The sequence below is a fragment of the Panthera uncia genome (genome assembly GCF_023721935.1).
Source record: "Panthera uncia isolate 11264 chromosome A1 unlocalized genomic scaffold, Puncia_PCG_1.0 HiC_scaffold_16, whole genome shotgun sequence".
Taxonomy (NCBI): Eukaryota; Metazoa; Chordata; class Mammalia; order Carnivora; family Felidae; genus Panthera; species Panthera uncia.
In genome coordinates, this window is record NW_026057576.1 from 18157343 (window position 1) to 18172384 (window position 15042).

Below are 15042 nucleotides of genomic sequence, written 5' to 3' on the forward strand. Positions count from 1 at the left end.
AAGCTAGATCTCAAAAAAAAAAAAAAAAAAAAAAAAGCTAGATTCTCTTTCCCCTAGAGTTGAAGTTTGCAGCAGCACTCTGTGATCACTAGACTTGGTGCATGCAAGGGGTTTATGCGGGTCTTCTGGGGGTGGGGCCTGCTGCACCCATTCTCAGGCCGACGTGCCCTAGTGGAGATGCACCTACAGGGTGCAGGGTGGCTGGGTTTGGTGTAAACAGCTTCAGCCTCCATTGGGAGGCGCTGTTTTGCTCACTGATTTGGTCAGTGCTGATGGGGGGGAGGGGAAAAATTACATGACCCCACTCTCTCCTCCCTGGAGCATGGAGTTCATGCCTGCTAATCTTCAGGGAGCTCACACAGAAGAGCCAAACAATCACTCTCTTGTGTCCCTGACTTCTGCCAGATCTCTGCACCCAAGTTGTCTGTCTGCCAAGTAGCAGAAGTCTGTGTTTTATCTCAGGAATGTAGCCGGGCTCCAAAACTCCAAATTTTAGATGTCTATGTGGGGTAGACCCATACTGATTCTCTGAGGGAGGGTCTCGCTGAGTTGTGGCCAGTGCTGGTTTGTCCAGAAATCAGTTGTGTGACCATGCAGAAGTTTGGAGTTTATGGTAAAGTGCAACGGAAAGCCAGCACCAAGGTTTGCTGCCCTTAGCTGGTATTCTTTGTTCCTACACTAGGGAATAGGGCAGCACTTTGGTGGTGCCAGCTCTTTTTTCCCTGGAAAGGCCATGCCACCTCTCCCAAATGCACTCTAAGTAGGGCAACTGTTTATCCCTGTGTGATGCAGGGGATCCTCGGACCGCACTATCCACTCACAGGTCTCTGCCCTCCTTCCTCACCAGAGCAACTCCAAGCCCACCAGGCATGACCCTGGTGCTGGCAGGGACTCCAAAACTTCAGACTTTGCACTCCATTGCTTATAAAAACTTGCAGTAGTCAGTCCCTCTTCCTTTTCCAGTCAATGGTTTTGGGGAAGAGTTTTTCTTGAGCATTCCTCTGCATGCACTTTCATTCTTTCTCTCACTCTGTTTCTCACTCACTCTTCTCTCCATGATCAGGGCTCCTTCACCTTCATGGCCCCTGTATTTCTTTTCTCCCCCAAATCAACTCTCCACAGCCTCCTACCTTCCACAATGTGGCTATTTTTCCATCTCTAATTGTGCAGTTTTGCTCTCTAAGTCCTCAGATCAATTTCTTGGGTGATCAAAATGATTAGATATTTATCTGGCTGTGCTCAAGGGTCAAGGCAAGCGTAGGGTCCCCCTAGGGTCCTCTGCCATCTTAACTCCTCCCCCTAAATGCAGTATTTTCAATTCACATGTTTAAAGTCATTCAAGCTGTACGACTTCCCTGTCAAAATTACTGGTTGCCAAATTTATGCTGGTTTCTTTAGCTGTATCTTTTTTGAGTTTTATATTTTCTGTTATGTAGATGTTATAGAATATAACACCATTGCTGTCTTTGTGACGTGGTGTATGATTGTATGATTTCTGTATGTGAACTGAATGCTTAAGCTTTTGATACAGGATTCTAGAAAGCAGTACATTTTAGTGTTATAGTGAATAAGTATAATATATAAATGTTGTAAGAACTGTACAAAAATATCAAATGTATCTCAGATTTGGGGCATAAAAAGCCAGTCAAAAAAGAAGTATTTTATGATTCCACTTATGTGAAATTCAGCAATAAGTAAAACTAATCTGTGGTAACAGAAGTTAGAATAGCAATTACCTCTAGTGTGTTGGGATATTGACTGAAAAAGAGCAAGAAATGTTCTATATATTGTTCGGGGTGTTGGTTACATGCATATAGACCTATATATAATCTCATCAAAATCCACTTAAGGTAAGTGGAATTGACAGTATTTGTTATGCCTTGACAAAACTATAATTATACATGCATGTATATATGCAGACTTATATGTAGACGTATACATATATGTATGTAATTACACCGTATTAATATATAACAAAGATATAAATTACGCTAATGAATACACAGCCACACACATATGCAAACTCCTTAAACAATGGCTTTTAACTGGAGTTTCATATTACATATCATTTTATGTTTGAAATTATTTAATACACAGACTCTAAAGCAGTATGCCTCCACTATAATTTAGGATCTCAACCTAAGAACACACATTTTATCTAAAGAATTCCCATCCTTCTCCCCATGATAGACTACGAAAAATGGCCATAATTGGTTGCAATTCCTGCCAGCAAGAGATGTGGTCTATTCTACGCCTTGAATCTGGACTGAGTTGTAATTTGCTTCGTACCATAGAATGAGGTAGAAGCCATATAATACTAGTTTTGAACCTGGGCCATTAGGGGCTCTGCATTCTTCTGCTTGCTACTTGTGGGATCTTTGCCACTGCCACCATGTGAACAAGCCTCCAACTAGTCTGCTGGAGAGTGAAACATCACGTGGAGCCATCCAACCAGGCCATTTTAGACCAGCCAATCCTGATTCCAAGTAGCTGCCCACAGATGGATACATTAGCCCAGCTGTGATTAGTGACACCTGGCCCTGATCAGCAGACCCACTCAGTTAAGCCCAACCCAAATTCAAATTTGGAAACCCCATTACTATGAACTAAGTAAATGGTTAATGCCAGAAGCCATTAAGTTTTTGCATGCTTCATTACATAGAAAAAGCTAATTGCTATCGATCCTTTATAATTTTTTACCTGGGAGAGCAAATTTTTACAACACTGCCATCTCTGAGCCAGTGGTACACTTACGACTCTGTAGTCTATGTTTAGTGAGAAATATGAACATTTGTTGTGTAAATATCCTCACCTTAATGGGATTCCTATAGAAAGACTGCTGTCCAGAAGATGGGAATGACATGGCAATAATACGCTCTGGAAGTCAAAAGAGTCATTATTATGAATGTCATTATAGATGTGAAACAATATATGAGAGCTTATTATATATGTAATCAGACTTCTTTTTCATAGAAAAGAACTTTCAGGATTGAGAATGACAGAACTACCTTTCAGATAACCAAGACAACGTATTAAATTATCCAATATAGGGGCGCCTGGGTGGCGCAGTCGGTTAAGCGTCCGACTTCAGCCAGGTCACGATCTCGCGGTCTGTGAGTTCGAGCCCCGCGTCAGGCTCTGGGCTGATGGCTCGGAGCCTGGAGCCTGTTTCAGATTCTGTGTCTCCCTCTCTCTCTGCCCCTCCCCCGTTCATGCTCTGTCTCTCTCTGTCCCAAAAATAAATAAAAAACGTTGAAAAAAAATTTTTTAATTATCCAATATAATTACCATTAAACTCACATTGTGTTCCTAGGACTCAACTGGTTCCAGCCATATGTGACAAATTTGTGTTGACCTATAGTGGGAATTTATTTCTTATTTAAACACCAAAGAAAAATGAGAGATCTGGGCTCCAGGAATGGTGGCATTGGTGCTTTCCAGTGCTTCTGACTCAGAAACCTTGAGACCCCTTATTCTCTAGGGTTTGAGGAAGAGAAGAGGACTCTCTGAAATCCTTGCAACACAGGAAAACACTTAGGACTCAAATTCCAAACCAAACAAAGGGAGCCAGCTGGAAATCCGTTCAATTTCCTGTAACCAAGCAGCCCGGATTTGAGAGATCAAAGCAGATTTTCCATTGTCAGGAGGAGTAAACTACAAATATGTTGCACTACCACAGTGGCTCATATCTTCATGGGTAAAGAATGCTTTGAAATAACATGGCTCCTCAAAATAAATAAATAAACTTTAAAAAGGTCGGGAGGACACCTGGGTGGCTCAGTCAGTTAAGCGCCTGACTCTTGATTTTGGCTTAGGTAATGATCTCACGGTGAGATTGAGCCCCACATCAGGCTCTGGGCAGACAGCATGGTGTCTGCTTGGGATTCTCTCCCTCCCTCTCTCTCTCTGTCCCTCCCCCACTCACACATGAACACGCTCTCTCAAAATGAATAAATAAACTTTGAAAGAACATGGCTCAGACAAAACAAGAACAAAATGAACATAATTACACACAAGAAAGATTCGAAGTGAATATAAATAAACAGTTGAACTTTACAAACCAGTAACATAGGTGAGGTCTAAGTCAAATCCATCCTTCTTGTATCGCCGTTTGTTTTCTGAAACCTAAGAGTTTAAAACAATCATTAACTTGCAAAACAAAAATCAATGTAAAATAAAGAATGTTATATAGATATCTACAACCCTTGCCAGTATTTCCTGAAACAAACATTTTCTGAATCATAAGTATGTTTTGGCCACTTACCAGCCTTCTGGCCAGCATTTCAAGATGTTTCTTTTGATGAGCCAGATGGAAAACTCTTATCAGAATAATAAGTCGTAGAGATTGAAATAAAATTGCCAATCTAACAGTAAAAAGATCAATTTTTGCTTTAGAAACAGGATTTTGTCAATATGGACCAAGTCCAGAGGACTTGTTCTTAACCAGGGTGATTTTGCACATACACAACCCCCCACCAAGTCTCCTACCCACCCACCTAGGGAATACTTGGCAATGTCTGGGGATATTTTTCATTATCATACTGTGTGTGAAGGTATGCTACTTGTGTCTAGCGGGCAGAAGCCAGGAATGTTGCTAAACACCAATCAATGCACAGGACAGCCCCTATAACAAAGAACTATCTGGTCCAAACTCTCAATAGTGCTGAGGTTGAGAAACTCTGGTAGAGAGAGAAATAGTTATAAGATAGACTTAGAATTTGTGTACTGAACTTTTGTGGCTTAAGACAAGCATTTGTCAGTCATTTTCCCATCAAAAGAAACTGAGCGTTCTTGTTCACCTTTGTTATTCCCATCCGTAACAGAGGCTCACTACAGCTGCTAACATACATCAGGCAGGCAGCAGACTGAGATACTTCCCAAGTGTACTAGCTCATGTCTCTCCTACCATCAGAAAAAAACATGGCAGAGCACTGATGATTTGAATATGTGCTTCGCTAGCTTGAGTGTGCACATAATTCAGTAGGCCTGGAATGGGGCTGGAGATGTTTTTCCTTTTGCATTTCTGGCAAGTTCTTAGGTGATACTGAGGTTGCCAGAGGACCATACTGGACCCACTTATTTCAAAACAATTCCAAAAGCCTGTCATGTGATATGAAGTTTTGTTGGGACTTGAATTAAAGTCCTGGGTTACTGGAGTGCAGAAAGAAGGTGCTGGACTAATGAGCGAGTCATCCAACATCTATATCCCAATACACATCTCCTTCCTTTTCCTCATTGCCACGGTAGCGAGAGGAAGAAAGGAGGGAAAGCCATCAGTCACTTACACACATTTTAGTTTCCTGATAGCTAAGCAGTTCTAACTTTGCTTCAGCTTTCTTCATTTCAACTATACTGTAAGATTCCACCTCCATGGTGCTACCTATATCACCTTGTTTTCTGTTCTACTTGTTCCTTTTTAGGAGAATCATGATGGGAGTCTCTCAAATGTTGCATATGATCAAACCAATACTCTGGATTACAGGAAAAACCCAGGAATTTCAGGTAAGGAACTTGTGATTGAAACTCAATGGGAATTTCAAAACGTAGAAAAGTTAAATTAGGTACAAGAAGCCAAGTTCCCAGTTTGTTCTTTCGGTGTTCCATGTTCTTTACTCAGCTAAAGGTGCTTAATGTGTACACCCTTCACACTTCCCAATAAACAACCATGCTTTAGTGTCCAAGTATGTGGAAATTTTTCTAAATATTTCAGTTTTGGCAACTTAATTGGCTCATATTCAACACATTCAGACTTAGAAGGATTATACAAATGGAAAGCCACAGAAAGGCACCCCCCCCCCAGAAAAAAACAAAAGGGAAAAAATGAAAACTTTAAGAGAAATGATTATATGTTTCTTACCTGGGGATATCTTTAAGAACCTTAAGGTCATAAAACATATAAATTATATCAGCCAGTAGAGTCACTACAATGATGACAGCATCTAAGCAGTTAAGTATATCAGAAAAATACAGTCGTATCCTGTAGTACAAAACAAAAAACATTAGTTTATGCTCCTTCAAAGAGGAGATAGGGATATTTTAAGAGCACAAATTATTTGACTCATCCCATTAAGAATTTTACTTAATGGATTCTTTAAAATGCATTTACGAGACTAGACTAAGAGGGAAGACATCCAAATTCTATCCTACTTTATACATACAAATGACAAAAGCATCAATGTAGCAACTCAAGTATAGTAAGAGATATGACCAAACCACTGAACAAGAGGCAAGCATTGCTTTCACATATTGGACAAGAAAAGTGGGATATTTGGCAGTCCTGCTGAGCAACAGAAGCCAAATTTGTCACGGCCTTGGAGCCACTTGGCTGTGATGAGTGTAAAAGAGGAGTTTGTGAGAGAGAGATGGGCCCCCTAATTTGGCCTGTAAACTCATCATCTGGCTTTCCAGCCACAGTAGAATCCCAATGGGCTAGTGGCCTCCACTGTGCAAAGCTGAATTTCCATCCACTTTGCTTTCCTCCCCAATACTGGCTCCCTTCAGGCAAGGACACGATGTCCCAGGGAAACCTCCTTCCAATTCTGAGGTAACCAGGCTCTGAGTAATCTGGAGGTAAAAAGTCCTCCCCTAAAGTGTGAGTATAGCAGGTCAGCAGGAGAGGAGACAAGCAGGCTTCTAAAATGCTCTGGATGAAATGAGGCTGGGGAATTAGTCCCTGCCTCCCACAGCTGACATGACCAGGGCTTGGTTCACTTGATCCACCTTTCCATAAAGCCAGCAAGTAGAGAAAAACAGCTGCTGCCTCACCACCAAGCCTTGTTGATGGGATGAACATGCTTCAGAGCTCTTGTGTAACTTTTTGGGTGGGGGGAAACTTTATAACTTATCTTTTTCTTTATTTTGATTCAAGTTAGTTAGCATATAGTGTGGTATTGGTTTCTAGAGTAGAATCCAGGGATTCTTCACTTACACATAACATCCGGTGCTCATCCCAACAAGTGCCCTCCTTAATGCTCATCACCCACTTAGCCCATCCCCCCACCCACCTCCCCTCCCACAAACCCTCAGTTTCTCCTCTCTAGTTAAGAGTCTCTCATGGTTCGCCTCCCTCTGTTTTTACCTTATTTTATTTTTCCTTCCTTTCCCACATGTTCATCCGGCTTGTTTCTTAAATTTTACATACGAGTGAAATCATGTATTTGTCTTTCTGATTGACTTCTTTCACTTAGCATAATACAGTGTAGTTCCATTCACGTTTTTGCAAATGGCAAGATTTCGTTTTTTGTCATGGCTGAGTAATACGCCATCGTGTATATATCTATACCACATCTTTGTCCATTTATCAGTCAATGGACATTTGGGCTCTTTCCATACTTTGGTTATTGTTGATAGCACTGCTAGAAACACTGAGGTGCATGTGTTTTGAATCAGCATCTTTGTGTCTTTGGGATAAATACCTGGTAGTGCAATTGCTGAGTCATAGGGTGGTTCTATTTTTAACTTTTTGAGGAAACTCCATACTGTTTTCTGGAATGGCTGCACCAGTTTGCCTTTCCAGCAACAGTGCAAGTGTTCCTTCTTCTGCATTCTTGCCAACATCTGTTGTTTCCTGAGTTGTCACTTTTAGCCATTCTGACAGGTGTGAGGTGGTATCTCATTGGAGTTTTGATTTGCATTTCCCTGATGATGAGTGATGTGGAGCATCTTTTCATGTGTCTGTTATCCACCTGGATGTCTTTTTTGGAAAATTGTCTATTCATGTCCTCTGCCCATTTCGTCACTGGATTATTTGGTTTTTGGGCGTTGAGTTTGATTCTCACATACCTTAACATAAATTTTTATTTTAACTGAGGTAGGGGTTGTTCAGACCTATTATTTAGTATTTAATACACTGTCAGCTTTTATTTAGATTCAACTCTCAGGGAGAGTTTACATTTGTACTTCACACACATATTCCTTTTAATAATGTGCATGTAGGGGCGCCTGGGTGGCTCAGTTGGTTGAGTGACCGACTTCAACTCAGGTCATGATCTCACGGTTTGTAAGTTCGAGCCCCACATCGGACTCTGTGCTGACAGCTCAGAGCCTGGAACCTGCTTCGGATTCTGTGTCTCCCTCTCTCTCTCTGCCCCTCCCCCGCTCATGCTCTGTTTCAGAAATAAATAAACATTAAAAAAATAATTTAAAAAATAATGTACATGTAGACACATCAGCTGCCTGGCTCTATTTTGCAAACCCTTTAAGCTTTACCTGTTGAAGGAACTATCCATAATAAGTTGCTGGAAACTAGAGTATCAGTTGCAACAATAATATTAAAGCCCACTCTAGTAGAAATTGGGATTTGGATTGTTTTCTCGTGGACCATGTGGACCATGCCTCCTCTTTAACAAAGAGGAACACATTCACATTTGGTTGGGTTGACTTGGTAATTATTTTGGGATGCTTCTCAGAGCAGTACGAAACAGCTTTATAATAGGTAAAAAAAATCAGTGAAACTTACCCTTCTACATATACTCGAAGAAGAACATCCAAGACAAAAAATAAAGAAATAGCTAAAGAAATTAAATGAATTTCCGCAGGAATATATATTGCGTTTTTAGTGACAAGCAGGTCTGTAATGACGAGGGACATATCCACAAAGATAAGCAAAATTCCAAATATTCTACAACAGATAAACAGAATAAAGATTAAATGGTTTTCACTCCTAAAGTTAGACTATATTTAGGTCAATGATCTGATAACAAAATGTAATTTAGGATTAAATTATCCACTGGTAGGGAATACTGTGTTGCCTTAAAATATCAAAAAAAAACTACTAAGTTTTCGCCCAATGGAAGCAGTTATTAGAGAATTAAAATCTCCCCCACACCATTTCATGTTATCATGTCCTTTTATAAAAGACATATCAGACTAACCCTCCAAGATAGCACAGGCAACCTGAATTAAAATTACACGTCTCCACTTGTGAACTCTTCTTAAAATCTGAGAATTTTTTAAGGGGTTTCTACCAATTTCTCATAAAAAATAAAACCACATTCATACTGATTAACTTTTACAAATTTAGCAATAAAAACCAAGTGAAAGCATGACTAACATAACCTTAAAAGACCTCTTTGACCACTACGATGTTTTATCAGTGAGATTTTCAATAAGTATATGATTATATATTAATAGATGCTTCTAGCACAGTGCTAGGCACATGAGAAGGAATCATACTATATACATGATTAAACTCTAAAGTACCTCCTAAGCCTTCCTCTCATATATTCTAAACACATTCTTCATAAACTGAGTACACTACTTGTATAATCTATGAAGATACATTCATTAGCCTTCAAAATACTTTTTAAAAATTACAATGCAAATTAAAATATTATAAATTTAAAAGGAAGCAAGTATATTGTGTGACTCTGTATCATAGCATGAAATAAATCTTACTATCATGTAGAGAAGAAGCCTGAGTAAAATGGTCCCAGAATTAAGGAGTATTTCTAGACAAATAAAGTGTCTAATAAAAACACTTAAAGAATTTTTAAAAGCATGCTTCATTATTTTTACTTTTACAGGTAGAAAAAACATACTAATATGTTACTATTAGGCTTAGGTAAATACCATTTCTTTGAATTTCTCAATGTTCAGCTGAAACTAAAATTTCAATACAAATTATGTTACATAAAATGGGGCACAAGAGCTATTTAGCAACATACTGACAGTGAAAATGTGTTTCCCCCCTCCCAGGTCCTTTATCATTAAAAATATTAAATATTATGCATATTTAATTTCCTCCCTTTCTAGGGTCTCACATACCTGAATGTGAGTGATGATACAAGTGAGTACACAATTCTCTTAATCATGCTGCAACAAAAAGAAGTAAAAATTAAATTCCAGAGTCTTCAAATTTATCACAGATTTCTTCTAATATGGAATATGAATTTAGCCAATAAAAAAGGATTCTAGAAACATAGTTTTAAAAGAAAGTTCTTCAGAAGTTGCATAACAAAATGCTGTTTACTAGGATTTTCATTGTTCTGCTTCATGATTTTTAAGTTTTCATATGTGGAATAAATTCAAATAAAACTCTAAACTGTGTTTAGTAGTATTTCCCTTGCCTGCAAAGCCCCAATCCCAATTTTATGGTAATATTAAGTTGGGGTCATCAACTAAAGCAAGATAATGTAGAGACAGAAAGGCGTGGTAGAGAGATAGGCATTCCAGCTCTCCCATAGATGAGCTGAGGGATCCTGTGCAAGTTATCAAACCTTGGCCAGGTCTGTTTCCACAGCAGCCAAATAAAGGACTTCAGGGATAGGTAGGGAATAAATGATACTCTTGTCCTATAATGTTCATCTCTTGAAAAAAGATATCCCATAACACAACAGTTAATCATTAATGAGAATCACATTGGGGGTGCAAGTGCACTTTGGAGATAAAGAATTTTAGTAAGATATATTTCAAAGGAGAAACACCCTAGAGATTGGGCTCCTTCCATTAATAGGAGGAGGAGAGCCTGTCTGATGGGGCCTTCAAGTTATGCTTCATTTTACTCTATGGCTGGAGACAAGGTAGCCACTGGGGAGCAATTTATTGCCCTGCAGATGCCTACAATGTGGGACCCAAACTCCACTCCGGTGGCATCATTGTCAAAGCAGTGTTCATAGCCTGTACCCAAGACTGAACTAAACAATGGAGTGAACATATGCTGAATAGAACTGGGCGCTCCCAAAATTGGCCACAGATGAATGGCAAAGCAGAGATAGAAGAGCTTCCTCCTTTCTGCAAATTCTCCCTCCTCCACCTGCATCCACCACCTCTGCCCAGGCTTAGGAAGCTCAGGATAATGTGGATGTGTGCCTGATTGGCCAAAAAGAGGTGAATTGCGTAGAGGTTGCCATTTTCTTAAAACATGCCCTTCTGATCCCACACAGACCGGATCTCTGGGTAGTGAAGAAATATTATGATAAACTGGAACTTGCTTGACAAAGTGACTACACAGAACCATGCCTGACAGAATCATGAGGCACAAAGGGGATGCTTTAACTCCCCTACCTCTTTCAGGGCTTCCCCAAACTACTTCAAGTAAATATACAATTGAGATTTAAAAAAAAAGAGCATGTTAAGTGTATAGCTTTAAACAACATGTGTGGAGTTTGCAGGGAAAGAACTGTAACTCAGTAATTCTATAGGAAAACTGTTCACATTTGAAGGAGAAGCACTGTTCATATTTGAAAGGAACAGAAAAACACCCCCCAACATGCCACAGTTCAAAACATAGCAGGCATGCGTCTCTCCTAAAAACAATTACTCAAAGAAGTGCTCAACTGAGCGATGAATCAAAATGAAGAACTCAGGAATAAGGAAGATACTTCACAGGGAAAACGTGTTAAGCAATCATAAAAGTTCAGAACTAAGTCTAAATAATCATTGTTAGTGTTGCATGTGGCAATGTAAACAAATGATTCTAAAACCAAGGATAAATAACATGAAATTCTCCATAATAGCATGGCTTTAATATTGCAGGTTATCTAGAGACTTCTAGGAAGATGTTGGAGTAGGAAGATACTAAGCTCACCTTGGGCACACCAGGATAGCAGCCACATCAGTGTCACTAACCCAGAAAATGACCCAAAGACTGGCAGGACAGACTTTCCACAGTTCATTATAAAGAGGAGGCCACATTGAAAAAGGGGATGTGGAGTGGAGATGCAGACGGGAACAAAAGTCCTGCTGAGACTAACCACCAACAGGAAGGATCCTGCCTGGAAAAGGGAGAGGAACAGACTCCACAGCAGGTACCCCAGTCATGGGGGGCCTGCACTGGTAAGATGAGTCTCCAAAACATTTGGCTTTGAAAATCAGTGGGGCTTAACTTTGTAAGTTTGTACAACCAGCAGGGCTTAACTCAGAGTACTTTAAAAATCAGTGGGCTTAGTTCTGGGAGAGCCAGAGGGTGATAGGAAACTGAGTCCTTGCCCTTAAAGAGCCAGAACAACAAACAATCCCACCGAGATAAACATAGAAGCATCAGGTTGAAAAATACCTGGGGTACAGTGAATGAGATTTATTTACTAATCTCAGAGTGTGTGCTAGAGAGTAGGGCTCCTTAGTGAGATCCCTGGGAGATCCAGGGAGAGTGGGACCATTTGCCACCCACCCCCCCAGCCTAGATAGCCTGGCACTTGTGGGAACCAGTGGGAACACTCTTCACCTGCCTTGCTAACACTATGCACCTGGCCCTCATGCTCTCCTGTGAATCTGCCACATTCAACATGCCCCACTCAGAGGGGCTCCCTTCAAAGCAGCATTTGCCCTGAGGAGAGGGGAAGAGAACTACACACACCAATTCCACTGCAGTCCCAGCAGTTGAAACTTATAACTGGCAGTACAGAGTGCCCTGTCAACCAATGTACATGTCACCTGAGCAGATGGACTGGGGGCAGGCATCTGATGTGATTGCCATCCCCTCCCACCAATAAAAACTTCCCAGGGGGCAGCACAGGAAGAGAGACCAACAGTTTGGGCCACCGAAGTTCTGGAAGATAAACTGGGGGGAGGCATTTAGATAGTCTGCAGGCCCCACCCACCAACCAAATTTTTTCACAGTACAACACAAGGTGAGTGCCGTGAGTTCACTGTGACTACAGTCCCAGCAAATGGGTTGAAGCCAGGCATCTTTTCTGACTGCTGACACCACTCAACTGCAAGTCCACAGGGGCCCCAGACTGGCCCCTTAACAGCAGAGGAACCACACCCTGCTTACTACAGGCAACATAGGCCATTGTAGCCAACTGGACTGAAAGGAAATGAGGCTTAACCACAAGAGTAGAATGCATGCAATTCACGTAGGAGATACCTATTTTTGGTAAACAGGCACTACGGAACCTCTTATTCATAACACCACTACTTTCAAGGTCAAGAGACATAACTGACTTTCCTGATACATAGAAACAAACACAGTGAGTTAGATAAAGTAAGGGAATGGAGGAATATGTCATAAATGAAAAGACAGGACAAAACTACAGCAAAAGAGCTAAAATGAAACATAGATAAGCAATATGCCTGATAAAAAAGTCAAAGTAATGGTCACAAAGATACTTACTGGAAAAAAAAAAGACTGGAGGACCTCAGGGAGAACTGTAAAAAAGATATAAAATATAACAAAGAACCAATCAGAAGTGAAGAACTCGATAACTGAAATTAAAAAAAAAAAAACACTAGAGGGAATAAAGAATAGAGGCAGAAGAATGGATTAGCAAGCTGGAAGATAGAATAACAGAAAGCAACCAAGCTTAACAACAACAACACAAAAGAATAAAAATGTGAATAGGTTAAGGGAATCAAGCAAAATCATCAAGCATAGTAACATTCACATTATAGGAATCCCTAAAGGAGAAGAGAGGGACAAGGGGGCAGAAAATTTATTTGAGGATATCATAGTTGAAAACTGTTATATCTGGGGACAGAAACAGGCACCCAGATCCAGGAGGCACAGAGAGCTCCCAACAAAATTAATACAAAGAATTCCACACCATGACACATAACATTTAAAAAGGCCAAAGGTAGTGATAAAAAGATTTTTTAAAGCAGCAAAGGAAAATAAAGCAGTTACATAAAAAGGAAATCCCATAAGACTATCAGCTGGTTTTTCAGCAGAGACTTTGCAGGGAAGAAGAGAGTAGCATAATATATTCAAAGTGCTGAAAGGAAAAAAACCTACAGTCAAAAATATTCTACCCAGCATGGCTGTCATTCAGAATAGGAGAGAGCAAGAGTTTCCCAGACAAAAGTGAAAGGAGTTCATTACTACTAAACAAGTCTTACAAGAAATGTTAAAGGAAATTCTTTCAGTGGAGAGAAAAGGCCATTATCAAAAGTAAGAAAATTATGAAAGGAAAAAATTTCACAGGTAAATACAAACAGGTAAATAACTATAGTAGACTAGTTACTTATAAAGCCAGTATGGAGGTTAAAGCAAAAAGCAGCAAAATCAAATATATCTATAAAAATCATTCAAGGGATTCACAAAATAAAAGGATGCAAAGTATGACATCATATACATAAAACACGGGGTGTGTAAAAATTTAGTGCTTTTAGAAAGTGTTCAAACTTAAGCAACCACCAATTTAATATAGACTGCTATGTGCATAAGATGTTATACATGAACCTAATAATCACAAATCAAACAGCTGTAATAGATTATGCAAAAAATAAAGAGAAAGGAATCCAAGGATATCACTAAATGAGACATCAAACCACAAGGGAGAGAGCAAGAGAAGGAACAGAGAAGAACTACGAAAACAACTGTAAAACAAATAAGTACATATACCTATTAATAATTACTTAAAATGTAAATGAACTAAACTTTCCAATAAAAAGACATAGAGTGACTGAATGGATAAAAATATCTATCTATATGCTGCCTACAAGAGACTCATTTCAGATCTAAAGACATACAGATTGAAAGTGAGGGGATGGAAAAACATTTACCATACAAATGGAAGCAAATGGCTGGGATAGCAATACTTACATAAAAAAAGTCTTTAAACAAAGAGACAAAGAGACATAATGATAAAGGGAACAAACCAGCAAGAAAACATAACTGTATGCACCCAAATATAAATTATGCACTCAACTTGGGAGAACATAAATCCATAAAGCAACTATTAACACATATAAAGCAAGAAATTGAGAGTAATAGCATGATAGTAGGGGACTTTAATACCCCCATTTACATCAATGGACAGATTATCCAGACAGAAAATTAACAAGGACACTGTGGTTTTTGAATGACTCATTGGATCAGATGGACCTAACACATATATTCAGAACACTCCATCCTAAAACAGCAGAATATACATTCTTTATGAGTGCACATGGAACATTCTCCAGAATAGATAACATGTTAGGCCACAAATCAAATCTCAACAAATTCAAAAGGATTGAAATCATATCATACATCTTTTCCAACCACAATGGTGTGAAACCAGAAATAAAGTTTGGATGCAACAAAAGTTGTTCTGAGAGGAAAGATTATAACAATACAGGCCTACCTCAACTACCACAAAATATCTCAAATGAACAACCTAA

The 15042-nt window shown here is 39.5% G+C and overlaps 1 protein-coding gene across 1 annotated transcript in view; it reads right to left on the reverse strand.

Annotated features, from left to right (window-relative positions):
- The window catches only part of LOC125933736 (phosphatidylinositol 3,4,5-trisphosphate 3-phosphatase TPTE2-like), a 116099-nt gene that overhangs the window by 83023 nt on the left and 18034 nt on the right, over window positions 1–15042 (reverse strand). Inside the window, exons 5-10 of the mRNA XM_049646857.1 lie at window positions 9766–9813; window positions 8459–8620; window positions 5858–5977; window positions 4265–4364; window positions 4062–4125; window positions 2813–2877 (exon numbers count right to left, since the gene is read on the reverse strand). Coding sequence (XP_049502814.1) covers window positions 2813–2877; window positions 4062–4125; window positions 4265–4364; window positions 5858–5977; window positions 8459–8620; window positions 9766–9813 — 559 coding nt within the window. The remainder of the gene's footprint in view (window positions 1–2812; window positions 2878–4061; window positions 4126–4264; window positions 4365–5857; window positions 5978–8458; window positions 8621–9765; window positions 9814–15042) is intronic.